We start from the raw sequence: 18,368 nt of genomic DNA, 5'->3' as shown, positions 1-18,368 counted from the left end.
ATATATGCTACACATGGTTTTTGTTAGCAATCTGTACAGTGGGTATGGTATGGTATGGTTATGCAGCATGGTGCACACTTGCCTCAAATGTTACAGTATGGTGTGCTAGCCGATGCAAGATGGCAAAAGGATTCTTGATGTTCCACACCTAGATGTGCACCCTGCTAGTTAGACTACCACATGGCTTTGTTTCTCCACCAAGACTTAGTTTCTGAACAACGTAGCATTTAAATCAAGCTAAGGCAAAGGCAATAGCTGTTAAAATAGAAGTAGCTAACACATACAGTGTTGAGACCCGAGGAACTGGGAGGGAAAGAAAGCAGCACAGGGCAACTGTTGAGAAAGTGTGATCTGTGGGCAATAGGTGGCAGAGAAAACTTGAAGTCTCCAAAGGGAGGGGAAAAAACCCAACAACAAATGCCCATATCCAACACACAGACTAAAGTACAATGATTCCAGCCAGACTGACCAAACTCTCCAAAACCACAGAGCTGCTAGATTAAAACCATCCTTACAATTCAATATTCAAAGAAATCATCTTTAAACACATAATAAAGGGGTTTGAGATGCCATTAAATCCTCTTTAGAGAGGCAGAATTTGTCTGAATTCTCTTCACATTTATAAGGAGGGGAGAGCGGGGAAGCTACAGGCTGGGATGTGCCTGGCTGCAAACACACAGCTGTAGGGGTGTGCTCACTGCTGCCAGGCTACCAGGACAATAAGTGCCTCTTCAGCACCATACATTTAACTGTGCTTTCTATTGTTTAAAAGAACAAATGATATTCACAGCAGAGAATTCAGTGGCAACCACTAAAAAGCTTGGGAGTATCCATCACTAACCAGCAGTCACCATTTCTAAACATGACCCTGGGTGATACATCACTGCCAGCACCACAAGGAGGAGGGAAGAGGTGTTAATTAACCTGTAAACCTGCTCCACTTTGTGCTTCAGATAGTACAAAGGCCCACCAGAATAGGAGGCATAGTTCACCCTCATTATAAGGCTCTCCATTACAAAGCCAGTGCAAACAAAAGCCTACTGCTTTGACTCACCACTCCACTTCAGTTCATTGTAAACATTTTGACATGGGTTTCACTTATGTACAAACTCTGCTGCTCCAAAGAATAACCTTCAAGAGAGGGTAATTTCATTATTCAAGCAAACACCAGAAAAAAAGCTCATCTCCCTGAAAAACCTCAAGTCTAGCTGTGCACCAGAGCTCATCTTCAGTCAAATTTTAACAAATGTTTTCCTTTGCCCCTTAGTTATGTCTGTGTAGTCCATTTCATCTAGTAACGGTGGTAAAAGTCTGGCATCCTCCTCATCCTATATTATTTACCTATTATGATTTATACATATGTTAGCCATACGCTCTATCCCTACATTCCTACTAATCTTGCACTGAATCTATATGCAGTACCAAAAGCAAGGTACAGCAATAAGCACTTGAATGCACGTGTCCTCGGGCAGGCCTCCACAAGGAGTGGAGATTCAGCTCATACATTAAAGACATGTCCCTTCCACCACCTTCTAACCTCGTCCAAGCTCTCGTTCAGATGAGTGGGAAGTAAAATGTCTTTTTTCTCCATACGTTAAAACTGCTTTGATTAATACAAACTTTTTAGAGTTAGACTTCTTGGACCAATGGATTGTGATGAGAGCTGGACAGTTCAGAAAGGCCCCCTTCCAAAAGGATTTTAAGAAGATTACTGTAGAGCAAAAGAAAAAACAATGTAAGAGGGGTTTTTTTGCAAAGGGGGATTATATAAACTCCAGGGGAATTCAAACATTCTTTTTCATTCTTATTTTCTTTCTTTGCTCAGGAAAGTAGGTAATAAATACCTGGCTTATTCATAAAAACACAGCAATGAATTAAGTGTACAGCTGGCATTGAAGTTCTTCCTGAATTTTAAATATTTCTCTGTCTACCTCAACAGCCTAGGTAGGTAGAAGGATAAAACCTATCCCCACTTCCCTGATGGGGAAGTGAGAAAAAGTAGACAGAACTGGTAGTTTCAAAGAGAAGACAAATGAGACTAAATGAGTGGCAAGTGTTTAGCTATCTTGGGTGTCTCTGAAGATTCACGTTTGAGCAACTTGAGAAAGGATATACAGCTAAAGCTAGGGTCTAGACTAGAATACATGGTTCCTATATCTCATTCTTAAACCATAAATTCACAGTTTCAGAGACCAGGTAGCACTACAGCAATGGCTATCCATCTGTGACCACCCACATGACAAACACCTCCCAACTTCACATGCAAGCCCAGAGACCAGTCTTCTAATCTCAGCTGACTTCAAAGCCTCCCTACCTTCTGATTCAGAGTGCTTAAGAAAGCTGTATTTAAGCTATTACCCTATCTCCTTAAGTACAACAGGGCTGACATCCTACCCATGCAAATCCCAACCACTAAGCAGAGACCCAAGAGGCTCAGTTAGCCAACTCAGCTAGCAAAGGCACACGCTGTTATCAGAAATGCAAGGATTGCACAGTAAGTCTGTGTCTGAACCACTGAGAGCTTTAACTTAGTAGGGAACTTTCTGCCATATATACCTATATATAAAATATGGTCCAGCACCACTTGTTAATGGATAAATCTAAGAAGTGCTGCACTAGAACATGCAGCTTCCAACAGATGAGAGCGCTACTAGTAATTACTATCACAAGATAAAAATACAAACAAAAATTGGTTTATGATTGAAGCAAAAAGGATTAAGATGTCCTCTCTGTACTGCCTGTACTTCTGACATGCCTATTCTCATCCCTTCCCCTTAACAACCAGGTCAACAATTTTGTTACATCCTATGCATGCAAATCCTGCATTCATTTCTTTGACTGTGTCCCCAATACCAAATAAACCCTAATTTTGCCCTTTCCATCCTTTACCAAGCCTATCTACATAAGCTGAAGAAACACTCCATTCTCTGCCTGCTCACTTTTTTCAGGCCTCCTTTCAGAGGAAAGGTCTAGCCTTTCCTCTAACCAGCCCCCCTTCATCTTCTTTCTTAAAAGCGCATTTTCACCCAGTCTGAGAGGATTGCATTTTGTTCATTCCTGTTTGATATATTTATTGTGAGACAGGATCACATGAGACTGAAGGCCCAGAAAACCCCATGCTGTGTACCTTGCATAAAATGTACTTTCTTTTACACTAGAAAAAGGCTTACATGACATATATTTTTTATAAATATATATCTATGAAATTTTGAATGTAGGCAAAAAACATTATAATATCATAAGGTAGGAAGGAATACAAAAGAAGAAAAAAAACCACAGTGAATACAATCCTTCTTTATAAAAAAGAAAACTATGCTTAACACAAACTCCTTCATGAATTCTCTTTATACTTCCAGTGACACGAATTCACCATTCTGCTGACACTGTTGCTGACGCTACTGAAAAAGTCACCCAAGAAGGCTCATTTTAAAATAAAATTTTACAAGGAGAGGAAATGTGGATTTGTAATGGAACATTTCCTTCTACTTAATCACAGCATCATTACTGTGATGGTATAAAGCCAACTTGGTCTTTTTAATTCATTTAATGATAAAGATATAACATTTTGGGGGTAACTGCCACAAAGACATCCAGTTAAAAGAGAAAAATCTTAATTTATAGTTACCCCAAAAATCCCCCCTCCCAATTATTTAATACCAACAAACAAGAGATTCCTGCAGTAACTGTGTGTTTCTAATATTGCAATTAATTTTTAATACTACCTTCAGATTCCATTCACTCAAGTCACTGAGGAATTCTTAAGTATATACAATCATCAGTCAAACAAGGAACCTTTTCAGCTCTTTGCCCTTAGAATCATGAGGTATAAACTTTCAACTTCCATACAGAAGATATTTTTAAAATGAAGAGTGCATTTCCCAGAATAATGATGCTCTAATACCAAACAGCAGCTCAGTTATTTTGTGTTAAGAAACCAAAGCCCTTCTTACACAATTTCAAAGCAGCAGCTGTGACTTTGAAACTAGGAATTCATCCTGGCCACCTGCTTTAAAACTAGCCAAAATAAACGTGGTGGGATGGTTCCTGTCGATAACCATGGGATGGCAGGGTAGCACAGGTTGTTTGCTGTTAGGGTTTAAGTCCTAGACATCACTAACTTCTCCAAAATCTCGTCTGGATGAGGGCCTCAGGATCAAGCTGCATCTGAAAGCTGGATTAATTATTAAGTGCTAGATTGTGGTATTGTTAGTCATGAGGAGAAAAACTTCATTGCACAGCTGAGAGATATTGCTCACGGCATGCCATTCACAGTATGATGTTTTATGCCCACAGCAGATGATCCTTTTCAATCACTTGGCAAACAGAAAGTATTATGGTCTGGTGTGTAAGGTATTGTTTTCTTTGAAGAAAGGATTTGTTTTGCTGTTGGTTTGGGTTTTTTAATATACTAAGAAACATCCATAATAGTAATAACAGTAAACTAAAAATGATGACTTTAAAACCTCAAAATAGCCTACTTTTTCTAGCCTTAATGAATGCACAAACATTGCAAAACCAGTGCCTACCAATGCAACTTACTTAGTGGAACACGAGATCTTCTCAGATTCACAACCATAGCTAATGTAGCACAGTGTACCTCAGGAGATATTTCAGGGCCTAATCCTGCTCTCAGCAGAGTTAATGGAGAGTTAATGGACTTCAACAGTAAAAGAATTTGGCCCACAAAAACTCAGCCATTTCTAATTCTCAGCATTAAAAAGAATGTGTATTTTGCATTAACCTGAAAACAATCCCCTTCAGAAAACTATATTACAAAGTACTACAGAAAAAAAAAACCCTTTAATATTTAAAAACATACAATCATGTTCCTAAAAGTTTATTTTAATATAAGATTGCTAAAGAGGGAGGGAAGAAAAAAAAATTGGGTCACTGATAAGTGTCCTAGGTTCTTTCCACTTTCTACTCCTTTTTGCCTTGCTTTCCCCCTTTGCACACCCCTTGTGCAGAGGCACATATTAGACAAAGTAACCTACTGTAACACTAGCAGTGCCCAGGTGGAAATACGCTCTTCTCCTTACGGCCAGCAAAGGACCCACACTTTGATCTTCAAGCAAAAGCCTCTGGATGGTGCAACTCAAAAGGCTGCTGCAAGTTTATTTCTTTTCTTTCTTCTTTTCCTATAAATTACTCCTCCTTTTGATGTCTATTCTTGCTCTTAAAACAAATACACACATCAGGTTAAGATGAAAACTGCCCACACGACAAGTTTGTGTTTACAAGCTTAAGAGCAAGTTTCACTTGAACACAGGTCAATGCCGCTTTAAGAAAACATCACATACCAAAAAAATCACACATGGTTAGAACACATCACGAGCAGAGAGGAATTGTGGACTCAGTCTGTGAGGCACCGAGCCAGCCTGAGAAGCCCTTTGAAGTTAGAAAAACATCCTCTGGTCAGAGCACATTTGTGAAACCGTGGGACAGGCGCTTTAAACAACATTCACTCTGAGATCACCTGCGGTGTGCCAGTAGATTGGCGCCTGTGTAACTTCAACAACATAACCCTTTATATTCCACAAAGATCACTCACTCCAAAATCTGTCCTATCAATAGCATACAGTCAAAAAACTGTGTGGCAAAACCCGTACTGTTTCACCTTCTGTACAGCACAGGCATGCGATTCCAACAGGCATGTGAAGTTTGGGTAAACCCTGCTGTAAGCAGAACTTGGTCAACAGAAGAAAGGGTGCTTTACCAGGACAAAGCAGCACTGACACAGAAGGCAGGCATCACCCTGCAAGAAGGGCCACTGCAAACCAGTGTTGCACAAAACTTAGAATATAGTTTGGCGTGCAGCCGGGTATGACACAAAATACTCACTGGTAGTCACCATCATCATGAGAAGAAAGATTCTTGGCTATGGATGGCTAAGACCAGGTAACACGCACTTCCCCCCGCCCCCCATTTACAGACAGATGAGACTGAACATCAGAAGACTGCTTTTTCAGCTGAGTTACTTCCCTCCGCCCAGTTCTGCCGTCAGCTATTAGCACCCAGCCCACCAGCATCAGTAAGCTGTGCCAACACAATTTAAAGCCAAATCCTGCCCCTGATCTGCCAGTCAGAGAGGCACGTCTCTCTGACTGGCACGCCTCTCAAAAGTCTCTGTACATATTTCTAACTGAGGGCAGAACTGGTTATCCATTCCTGATACTACTGGATATTGGAATTGATACACAATAACAGCATATTTTGACTAGATGCCCTGTCTATTGAGAGCGTGGAAGGAGAAAGCCTCACCCTGTCTTTGGATAGGGCTCCTGCTGATACTAGGAGACACTCTGACTGTACAGTAGGCCAGGACTCTTTCCTTGCTTAAAACATACCCCTAAAGGCATGACATTAGCGTTTTCCTTGTCTAACCATTCTGTTCTTCGGTATTTGACAAGCTTTCCTATTTTCCCCAGTGGTGGTGAAATTCTCCTCATTTTTTGAGGAGACCAGGACTGTCAGTGTTGCCATCAGAAACACACATGAGGAGGGTCAGATTACTGTTGCAGAGCTAATAAGGGACCTCACAGTCTCTTTGCTACTCCCACAGGACATTATCCATTGCCCATTATTCATTTACTGGCAAATCTAGGGGGCTTCCCGCTGCAGTGTCTTCAGTTTCTGTCTTTCCAAAATGGGGAAAATCAGAGGTGGCCATAGATTAAGGATAAATTGGTTTAGCAGAGGTTTATTCTGTGTTTAAACAGCACATGTATGTTCACTGACTAAGCACGGGCAACACCAGCATGCTGCAGTCTAGCTAGTCCCTCCTGGATAACAGCAAATGTCCAAGGACACAGAGCTACTTCAGTGTGCCATACTTTTGACTTTCATCACACAGTCCTCACAAAAATTTATTTCATTCATTTTTTTCTAAATTGCACTTTAAAAAAAGAAATCCAACAGCACATACGGAAAAGAGTGCCGTGGTAAGGTCGATGACCAAATTCTAATGAAGTCTATGGAGCATCAATTAATGCAATACTTCCTTTCCAAATGCTGGTGTTTTCTCTTTCTTTTCTGTTACACGTCACCATGTTTTAATCCAAGAGCGACTGCCTTTCAAAGAAAAGCCCTGTGAAATAGCTTAGGCAGGAAGAGAACTCATTTACTTCTTTATGCTGTGCATTAGTCCAGAGCTAAAGATTTTGTGTGCTTCCCACTGGTCACAAACAAATGATTAAAAACAGCCTTACAGTAGAAGAAAAAACAAAAAAAAAAAAAAAAAAGAAAGAATGAGACTGTGGTGCAATACTTTAACAAACCAACCTAATTAGATAAAAAACACCTTCATACAATAAAAATGTGGTATTTTAATGGGTATTAAGCAGTGCTGTGGGAATAGCCTCTCTCCAAACATGCTTTTTAAACCCGTCTGCAAAATTACATTGCTAATTACAAATGGGAATTTAAGTGGCAGTACCACTGGAAAAAACTTTTGTGAACCTGTCATAAAGTGATCAGATGATAATCTGCATCTGTAGGGGAAAATACATTGCCATTCCACCAGCAATGTTGCTGCTAGATAAAAAGACTAGCAGTCTCACCACCTGAACCTTCCCTTGTCTTCCACTGATGTGGCAGAGAACCTGATACAAAACCACTGAAAGCAATGAGAAGTTTCCCCTCGATTACAGCAGGGCTTTCGCATCAAAACATAACAGAGAAATATTGCAGAATTTTTCAAGCTGATAAAACCAGACTTACCTAACTACACTGAGTTAGTTTAAAATATACCTTTAAAAGTAATTTATTTATGGTATTCTGAAAAACTCCTTTTACATATATATCCACATCAGGAACAAGACCTTGCACATAAGCTTTGCATGAATAAAAATGGCTTTAACTGAGATAACCTATAAAGTTTATCCTCAAAATAAAATTAAATATTCGGGATGGCTAAATGAGGCACAGTTTTTCCATGGGAAAAATATCAAAGTATTATTTATTTTCCTGTAAGTACTTGTTTTGAAAAGCCTTTCCTCCCCACCTGGCCTTCGGCTAAAAGCCACAATCTACATTTAAACTGTGTGTACGCTTTAGAAAACTATCAACCATCTTTTTTTAAAGCAGGAGCATATGAAATTATTTGATCCACTTTTCATATAGAAAGTCTAGGGCTGACCATAAAGAAATAGGCAGGCTCCCAGTATAAACTTACCAGGATTACATCAAAGACCTTCCTCTAGGATCAGACGATTGATTTCTTCAATGCTTTTTAGAATTTCTTCCAGGATATTTTGGGTTATTGCCTTAGACCTTTGCTCAGCTGGAATGACAGATATTCTGTTTGTAGACTATGATGTTCTCTCTTTCTAGGGGAATGAGTGTCTGTAGTCTATACACACGTACACTATGTGAACAGAGGGAGACTTGGAAAGTTCACAAAATTATTATTTATTGTTTCAAAAAGAGTAGTTTATTACAGAAACACTGATACAGGCTTAACCGCAGCATCTTATGCAATACAGAGACTGTTTGTTATTCTGTGAGCTCAGGACTGGGGCACTGTATGCTCAGAGAAAATTCCTGCTCCCCCAAACAGGCATTTGCTCTTTATATGCATTTAATACAGAAGGCTTAGCTTTACAGCTACTACCTTCTTTACCTAACTGTCTTGAAACTAACCATCCAGGAATTATAAAAGATTTTTAAGATAGGACAACAAGAAGTGCCTTAGTCCTTACCTAGCACTATCAAGTCTTTGGGGAATCAGACAGCAAACTATCTCTGAGGGCAATGCAACACACTACCCACCATTCTCCTTCCTCCCCCAAGACAAATCTGTCACCTCCATACCACTCATCATTCGCATCAGAGTATGCATCAAAAGATGCGAGGCTGCTCCCAAATCCCATTTCTCCTGCAAGACAGTACTTTGTTCTGTCACTTCCCTACTGAGTCTATCCCCTTATTTTGTGCCTCACAGCATGTGTGGCTGCACCCCAAGATCAAACACCCATGCATGATTTTCCTTCACAGATCTTGAATCACAATGTTATACTTTAATAGGAACCTCAGTATACTTAATCCCTTAAAAACTGCCACAGTAATGCCCCCAAATGCATTAAATTCCACCCTAATCACAAAACACAAAGTATTTCTCTGGATGGACAGCGCACAGACTGTTCTGACCGCATGCCAATCCATCCCTGAGCTAAAGCAACATACACTGCCCGCATTTGTTAGTGTGATGTCCAAGGATACATGGCTGAAAATCCCAGCCATTTTAAAAGTTCTCTGCTGCAAATTTTGCTAGAAACATAACTGATCTCCTCCCACATTTTAAGGAAGGATCTCACATTCTCAAAGGATACTTATTGCAAGTGATTTAAGGGACCAGTGCCACTGAGCCTGCATTTAAATCCAAACCCATTAAAAACAAAAGCAAGACTGGTAGATAGCATTTTTCAAGGTATAAGCAAGACACCCTTTCACAGTCAGCTCGAAGAGTTTCAGAGTTCCACTGAATTTTCAGATCAAGTAGGTTTATCAGAGAAAATTATCAAACTATCAGAGCTTTGACAAAAAGCAGAAAAACTGCTTGCCCGGTAAGTCTTGTTCACGAGTCTTAAATTTTATGAACAACAGCGTCAGATTTAAGGGACAACTCCTTCTCATTTATGTTTGGCAGGGACCTTGGTTTGAACCAGGGAACCACAGGGTCTTCCATTATCCCTGCTGAGGGGTTAGTGTGGTGGGATCTTTTAGCTGTATTTTTACAGGGCTTTTCTTGGCCATTGAGGAGCTTCTCAGGCACTGATGGCATTTCAGTCTCCTGTGGCCACAGTCTGGTCTTCTGAAGAGCAAAAGGATTTACTCCACCAGAAGTTTTATAGACTAAAACAATAGGATCATTTATTGCCCTATAATATACAATAGGCCACACCACACAAACAAAACCAGTGGTACTCAATTTCACAGCTGTTATAGGACCTCCCAACAAGACACTGCATCATTCCCTTCCTCAAACGATGTCCCGGTATCGACAAACAATTAGATTCTGTATGACTAAAACAGAAGTATTTCTCACATATGATGGGCACGTACCACATCATGTGAGATGCACACATATAGGTATTAAGAAATCTGGCTGAACACTTACTTGCAGATATAAGCCTGTTGGAATGCCAACTCCCATGGCAAGCCAATGGACTGGTCCTTATTAAACAGTGGACATGAGGTTACATGACAGCAGTGTATTTGCAAGACACTAACTACACAGGACTTTCCAACTCAAAAAAGTATCTCTCACATGTTCAGAAATGTCATTGCTACTCTGCAAATTATAAGACAAAATATATGCCATATAGCCCTGATGACAATAAATCCAGAAGTCTACAAAAAGCAAATGCACTGCAGATGTATCCCTTGCAGAGAGACCAGGATAGCAATAGTTGAACCTGCACAAGTCATTTCCTCTCTTTCTTAGATTACGCAGTAGTAAAAATATCTGCACCGGCACAGCCTTTTCACCACAGCTAACACCACTGGTGTTCCACCATTGCAAGACAAATGTCATGAGATATTCCAACACAAACAGGCTTTGCTGGCTCAGAAATCAGACACAATGAAGATTTTGCATTTGGAACTTGGTTAATAATTCTTGAATGGAATACAGTCCAACTCAGTCTCCCATAGCTGTAGTTACTCTGTAGGAGTAAATACAAGCTTAGTTTTGCTGCCAGTGTTGGCAGATATGACTAAATAAATTCACAGAGAAAGTCTATTTGACCGTTTCTTCACATTAATTTTTTGAACTAAAACTATACCTCATTTTCCATGAAAAGATATCTATAAATATCACATAGTCTGAAAACTCCTGAGTATTCAGAGCAACTAGTATATTAACTAGAAATGTGGTTTAGTTACAAAAAAATACTTCAACTATTTTGTACATTTCAGCATCTACCATTTACTTTCCAACCAGGTTTTGATGCTGACATGCAGGAAGCAAAATCCATCCACAAGGATTTCTATAAAGGCCAACATCTGCAGCACAGGGAGCAATGTTCCATTTTGATTTAAATATCACCAAACAATTATTTTCCCAACTTTGGAAAAACTAACTCTTACAAAGTTTCAATACTCAAAAGACTTCTCTCTCCTCTATTCATAACCCAATTCAAAAGAAACCATAAAAGTCAACCAAGATCTTCTTCTGAAGGGTGCCTACAAACAGCTACTTACCAAGCTCCTCCTGGGTCTTATTACAGATCTCACATAACCTACAGAAAACCCTTCTGTTAATGAATGCTGCTGTAAAGAACATTTCCATATGTCGACAATCATGTGCTACAAATTTCCCATTTTTGTCATAATCAAAGTTTTAGTGTAAAGTCTGGACTACATTATTTAACATTTAAGTCATTAAAGAATATAACATACTGTTGTTACTTTTCATCCCAATTTATAGAAGAAAATGTACTCCATAACCAAGGCCGCCTCATTCAGAAGAATTAAGGTTTCACTAAGCCAAGAGGGACTATCAATAGCCCAAGAGACATAGATTGTATTGCTTAGATGAGGACTTCACCTAGCTACTACACAGAACACGCTTCCTTCTTACAAACATCAACCTAAGTAACTCCACTTTAGAGGGGGTGGGACAAAGAGGGTTGTTAGAGATCAAAAAAAAGTTACTTTAATGAGATTGTTTGCAGAAACTTCATGGGCCATTCAGCTTTCCAATCAACATGCCAAATTAAAAGTGCACCACATTAAATCTGAAACACCTATAAAACAAGCCCTGATGAAATACAGACTGTCTTCCATCCACCTCCTCCATATGGCTCAAGCAAAGTCAACTTTTAATTTCATAACACAAAATATTTAATTTATGCTTTTCTTCATATGTCAATTTAACCTCCGGCACATAGCTTTGAAACCATGTAAGGATGCCTAACACTTTCCATATGGCAACTGAATTGTGGCTTTTAATTGAACCAACTGGTATCATTCAAGGATAATTCCCTTGGAATCCAGCTTTCTGCTACAGTATTGGCCAATTCACTAATCTCATCACCATGGCACTAATACTTTCAGAGACTCTTTGATTGTTAATATTCATATTATAATTTTCCCAAACCAGAGCTGTCAAGATATACTGTGTGCACCACTAATTAAATTATCTTGGTTTGTTGGCACCAAATTTCAACACTAAATAAGATTCTGCTTCTCTCTTTCAATACAAAGTTTGGCAATTTTATTTTAAATACCATACACAGTATCTTGTGTATCAAAATATTTTTTTAGTCATACCAGTATCTAGCACTGCTGCGTCTGTTGTTTCTTTTAATCCTCAGAGTCAATACAAATAATTATCTATACAATACTGTACTTGAAAATATTTCATTTTAAAAGATCACTTCAAGCAGTTACACAAGATAGCACCCAAGGCAATTTTAATTGCTTTTGCCACTGTATCAGTAAGAAGGCAGTCTTTCAAATGTCATTCTACCCATGCGATGACCCCAAAGTAGTGCTACAATTAAATCTTCCAATTCAACGGCCTTTAAGCAGTAGTACATACATACCACTAAAAAAGTATCTTTCCTGTTTATTATTTTCATTTTGGATGAATGACCTACCCAGCTGTGTCTTCCATAAGGCATGTATTTTTATATGCACACACGCACATGCTATTTAATAGTGGAGGATTGGGAAGGGCTTTTTTTTTTTTTTTTTTAATTTAAGAAAGATCATGCTAGAGGAGCAGTGGAGTTGACACTGGCGTAGTCTGCTCTCAGCCATGCAAGGAATGCCCATTAATGTCACTGGCAGTTACAGGCACAGAACAAATGGAGAACAAGCCCCACCTCTGAAGCAGTGATGTGCCTCAGCGTTTCACACTGTATTATTCCCAGACCAGATACTCAACTCTAATTAATATCAATTAGGGTTGAACATAAGGATCACTAGCACCAAAGAGCCCAGCAGAAGTGGTAAGCTAAAGCCTTTTCTATTCTACCTAAAATGATTACTTACAACTTGGCTCACTGTGAGCTGGTTTGAAATTTAATTAAAAATACAAGGTTTTTTTCCAATCCCAAGCACAGATCTCAATGAGACATGCAAGAAACTAGTAAAATTTCTTATGGCTTTGAAGATAAAAGTAAATTGAGCTAAGCAAATGTCACATTTAATATTTTACCCTCTAGCATAGAACTACTTCTCAGTTAAATAAATAAATACATGAATATTTGCAAACAATGTTGATCTCCAAAAATAGTTTTTAAAAGTAAACACACTGAATAAATTTAAACTTAAGAATTATACAGGATAATCCACAGTGTCAAAAAACCTTTCTGGGCACAAGTTAACTCATTCGTAAAGCAGCAAAAGAAGCGTATTCAGTTGCTCTAACAGATTTACAGCCCCAGTGGTTTCAATTAGCTTTGAAACTAGAAGATGACTCTGGACCTCATATTTTCATGGGTGCAACAGAATTGCTTTTTTCTTTAATTCTACATGATGTGGAGGGCTGCAACCCAGCCCTCAGCCTCCACAGTAATTAAAACATTTAGAGCAGAGCAGCGCCTGCTGGGCGGGTGGCAACAATTTCATGAGATCAGAGCTCAGCCCAGAACAGAAAGTTGTATACACACCAGAAGTGCCTATTTCAGATACATTCCCCTTCCCCTGGCTCATGCCTTCACCCAACAATTTACTATGAGATCCTTCTCAGATGACTGATGCATTTGGCAATAGCTGGACACTAATTACTGTTCTTCCAGTGAATTGGAGGGGGGAGACACGGATGGACGGGACACGACATGGACGACACGACAGCTGAGGGAATTCTGCTCTAACCAAGAAACTCTCAAAACTTCAGTTCAGTTAGAGAAAAGGTGTTGTATTCTTGAACCCTCCTCGTGTCAAGCACCCCTTGAGTGAACTGATGTAAAGACCTCCTCCTCCACGACTATTGTAAATTCAATCATTCTAGAGAGGAGCATAAATGAAATTTTATTGCTTTCCTGTATTAGTCACTCATTCCTCTTTATAAAATGCTACATGAATCCCCCTGAACTTCAGTCTCATCTCCCCTGGATGACTAACCTTAACAAAACAATTCAGTGTCTCTGTTCTTGAGGAAAACAGCCTTCCAACTACAGCCAAGACAGAATTTTTGGCTTATATAGAGCAAAGTCAGTCAAATTTCACTATTGTATTCAAGTTCTAATCAAAACAATTCAAATCTTTGACGTTTCAGACTTGGAAGCAACTGAGTGCTCTCCTCTTCCATCAACAGGTCTTTGGAGGTACACTGGATTTCACCAAATAGGGCCCTACATACTAATAAAACCACCACCAACAAAACTCTGATTAAGGATTCCTAGGAGGAAAACTATTTCTAGGACCATTATTTTTTTTAAACTCAACTGGATGTTTCTCTGAATGCAGATATTTTTCATCAGTGTTTGATCTAACTCTTTCTGCCATAAGTCATAAACGCAGCAATTGGGAGCTATTTCAGGGAAAAAAACATGTTTTAATGAGAAGCCAAAGTTTCAGCTGTGACACAATGAAATTGTACCATTCCACAGAGCCCTGTAAGCTAATTGAACATTTTAGGAGGAAATCTGAAGTAGTAAGGAGAAGAGCCCTTGGTCAATTCAAGTGCAACAGTACTACACTACTGGGGAATACACAACTGTCCCACACAATCCCATGTGACTAACTATTAGTAGAAGTGACTAGTATTTCTACATCTTGAGCTGAATAAAGAGCCAAGAGGTTAGGCTACAATTCGCTTTGTACTTGGTATAATTATACAAGAGATCAAAGAGATCTCAGAAGAGAAACAGTCATGCAATCTCAGTTACAGAGTCAATAGCTGTGACTCCATAATCCTTGTCAAAAAGACTGTACATATGGCACATCTGGTTCCAATGTAGGATTAGAAATGCATCCTTCCATATTACCAAAAGTTCATATTTTAAAGGAACTTTAATGTAGCTGTCACAGTGTGCCTGTGACAGGATGACAATTAAACTAAATCAATTAGCAGGGTATATATTCATACAGATACTACCAAATATATTAGGCAATAAATTGCGAATTTTTTCAAACATTCAGAAACAGCTCTATCAGGTTGACAGTAAAAAGCCTCATGGGAGCAGTGCTTTTAAACATACTTAAACCTATTTGCAGTTTTATAACGTACTAGAACTGTAATTTTTAGTTAATGGCTTGCTAATTGCTAAGCTATCATGAGGAGGACACCTTGAGTAAGAAGAGAAATACTGTTCTACTGTCATTCCAGCTGAGCAGACCTCATGGAACTGAAAACTGAAGAAGAGTTTTGTGAATAGCAAAGTATCTTTGACAAAAGATTTTTTTTCTTCTTTCCAGAAAGCAAACTGTCTTTATGGAAGAAAATACATTTCACAAAACTAAAGTCAGAGGTTTTGACCTTTAACTCTTGTATTTTAAACCTATGTTTAGTTTGGTGAGTTGAGTTTCTTTCCCAGAAAATATATACGTGAAAGGTAGAACACATCTAAAAAGCTTCACTCACAAAAATGGGATAATGAAAAATAATTAAAAGCACATGTTTTTACTCTTTGCATCTGTATCATACACGTATGTACCATTATTAATGAGAACTTCTTTCTTTGGACACATTGTCTCCAAGTAAAGCTCAATAAAAATCACTTCAACCAACCATACCTGCAAGTTGAATGTGAAGTGATTATACTCGTCAATTACAAACACTTACATCAATATCTTACTCTCTGTGCCTTACTTCTACTGACTCCCAAACAATTTATCCTCCTCTAAATACAATACTGGTGGAATCTAAAAAGTCATCGTTAGCTTTTCCCATACTACACATCTTCTACACACTTCAACACCCCACCTAAAATGAACTATTCTCCACTCATGAGTTAATTTTTCCGGAGACACAGAAGTCCAGGCTTCTGACAATAAAACTGGTGGCTAACAAAGTGAAGAGCCTGCAGGAGGTTTGGTGGCCCTGCTCTGCTTGTGCTTTCAGAGCAACATTCCTTGCTGGGAAACACAGATTCCGATCTCCCCGTCTCTCAGGTTACTTTTCCACTGATGAAGCTTTCAGGGCTTGATCCAAAGCTCACAGAAGTCAACGGGAGTCTTTCAGTAAACATCAATAAACTCTGGATCATACCCTGAAACACTGTGAGGACTACATCTAAGAATTGTTAACTTTGTTTACCTCCCATCATGTCTTTTTGCTTAAAGAGACAACATAAAAAAAAAAAAAAGGCAATTTAAACATTTCCTCATTTCCTCCAGTCCAGCTTTACATGGGAGGACAGGAGGAAAGAGGGTGGGAAGTGACTAGTGTGGTAACAGCCAGGACAAGTGACATGTGCAGTTACTCTTACGGAGAAAGTCAGCCACGCATTATTAGCAAAGAGCAAATAAATAACAATACACTCTTCAGGGATTTCTCCTTTCCTGAATTCCTCTGCCAAAATGTCACAGACAAACTTGTGCACCAGTCAGGGTTCACAAGCTCGTGCACACTAGCAGGGTGCTGGGCTTTTCCCAGAGATTCTCTGTTCCTGTTCGTGAAGAGTTTTGTTCTAATCGTACTGCTCAGACAGTAGCAGACAGGTCCCCTTACTCCTCTGGCTTTTGTACAAGCACCAAGTTTGCTCTGCAGCTCCTAACTTCATCAAAGGACTGAAGGAAACCACCCACGGTGCAGCCCCCTGGAGCAGCATTAGGGCAAAGAAAACCCTTCCTTTGCATAACCGACCCTTGGGAGGGACAGAAGGATGTAGAAAGAGCATTTGGTTTTCCCTATTTAAAAAAGAAGGGGGGGGGGGGGGGGGGGGCAGCGAGGAAGCTGACATACCCTGGCGCTGGAGAGCCTGCAAACAGCCCGGTGCTGGCAGCCTTGCTGGAGTCCCGAGCTGCTGCCTCCGCTGCTGCTGCCCCCGGAGTATTTCTGCTTCACCATCCAGTCCTCCAGCCCTTTGCGAGCCAGGGAGGCGTTCACAGCAAAACTATCACCTAGAAAAGAGGAGACAATGCCGCCGCTGAGTCGCCCGCAGAGCCCGCCCGGTCCCCGCGGCCATCCCCGGGGCCGGGGCCGGGGCCGGGGCCGGGAGGGGCACGCAGCGGGCAAACCGCGCCGGAAAGTTGAGGGGAGAGGGCAGGGGGACGGGAGCAGCCACCCGGACTGGGGGAAGGCGTTCAAAGTTACTAGCAGTAAAGGAGCCATCCCTACCTTCTGGACTTTCTCTGGGTTTACAAACGGCAGCTAGGCAGATCCGGAGGGGGGGGGGGGAATAATAAAGGAAGATCATTAGACACCAGTATAAAATCACAGCAATAAACCGAGTAAAATCCGAATAAGGGGAAGGGGCTAAGGAAGTAGCAAGTGAAAGGAACTAACCATGTTTCGAGTGAAGTTTCCCCATCTCTCTGCATTGATCTGCAATTACGATTCATTTGACTGTTTGCGGTAGGGTCAGGCTCGCTTGTTGTTATTTTTGTAGATATATAAAATCCCAGCGTGTTTAGAAATCCATGTGCTCCGCTTCTCCCTGCTAACGCACAAGCGAGATCGAATCTCAGTTCCTCTCCTGCAGCACGGTCCGGCGTCCCCCTCTCCGCTCCAGTCTTCCTCCTCTCTCCTCTCTTTCCCAAAGACAGAGGCGGTTACAAAAGACCTTACTTCACCCACCGGGGAACATGATTGACACCTCATTGAGATTAGACCACTTGCAGGCAGCCTCCGCCTTCCCATTGGGCCGCGGCGGCAGATGAAAGGAGCGAGTGAGCCTTTTGGAGGCTCCACAGGAAAAAAAAAAAAAAAAAAGGGAAAGAAAGAAAAAAGAAAAAGGAGCAGCCGGGGCGCGTTTCACTTCCAGCCAGGCACGGGCGGCGGGGCCGGCCCCGCTCCGCTCCCCGCGCAGCCCCGGGGGCGCCGGGCAGACAATGCGCCGCACTGCCCCCCGCCGCCCCGGCCCCGGCCCCCGCCTTGCTCGCCCGCGGCGGCCGCGCCCGCGGAGCCGGCCCGCTTCGCCCCGCGCCGCCGGCGGCTCCTGGCCCGGGCCGCTGCCGCCGGCCGCCGCTGCCGCCGGCCGCCCCTGCCCGGCTCGGCCGGGGGCTCCCGGGGCCGCCCCGCCGGGCAGCGCCGCCCCCCCCCAGGCTGCGCGGACCCCCGCTGAAAGCCGGCGCTGCGGGGTGCCGCTCTCCGCGCCCGCGGGGGCCCGCCCCCTTCAGTCGCGGAAAAGCAGCTTTCCCGCACGGGCCGAAGGGTCTCCCTCCCAGCCGCGACTCTGCGCCTGCCGCTCGGCCGCCCCTTCGGGGTGCAGGAGGGATCCGGACGCTGGACGCCCCCCACGCCCTTTGCGATG

General features: G+C 41.4%; 1 protein-coding gene across 1 annotated transcript in view; it reads right to left on the bottom strand.

Moving 5' to 3' along the window:
- NKD1 (NKD inhibitor of WNT signaling pathway 1) overlaps positions 1-17,883 on the bottom strand; it is a 115,278-nt gene extending 97,395 nt beyond the window's left edge. Inside the window, exons 1-3 of the mRNA XM_052797380.1 lie at positions 17,402-17,883; positions 17,234-17,266; positions 16,859-17,016 (exon numbers count right to left, since the gene is read on the bottom strand). Coding sequence (XP_052653340.1) covers positions 16,859-17,016; positions 17,234-17,266; positions 17,402-17,426 — 216 coding nt within the window. The 5' untranslated portion in view covers positions 17,427-17,883. The remainder of the gene's footprint in view (positions 1-16,858; positions 17,017-17,233; positions 17,267-17,401) is intronic.
- Positions 17,884-18,368: the final 485 nt, after the last annotated feature.

This window comes from Harpia harpyja, chromosome 9 (assembly GCF_026419915.1).
Source record: "Harpia harpyja isolate bHarHar1 chromosome 9, bHarHar1 primary haplotype, whole genome shotgun sequence".
NCBI lineage: Eukaryota > Metazoa > Chordata > Aves > Accipitriformes > Accipitridae > Harpia > Harpia harpyja.
The sequence above is the reverse complement of the archived record's forward strand: the minus strand, read 5'-3'. Positions and strand labels throughout refer to the sequence as shown.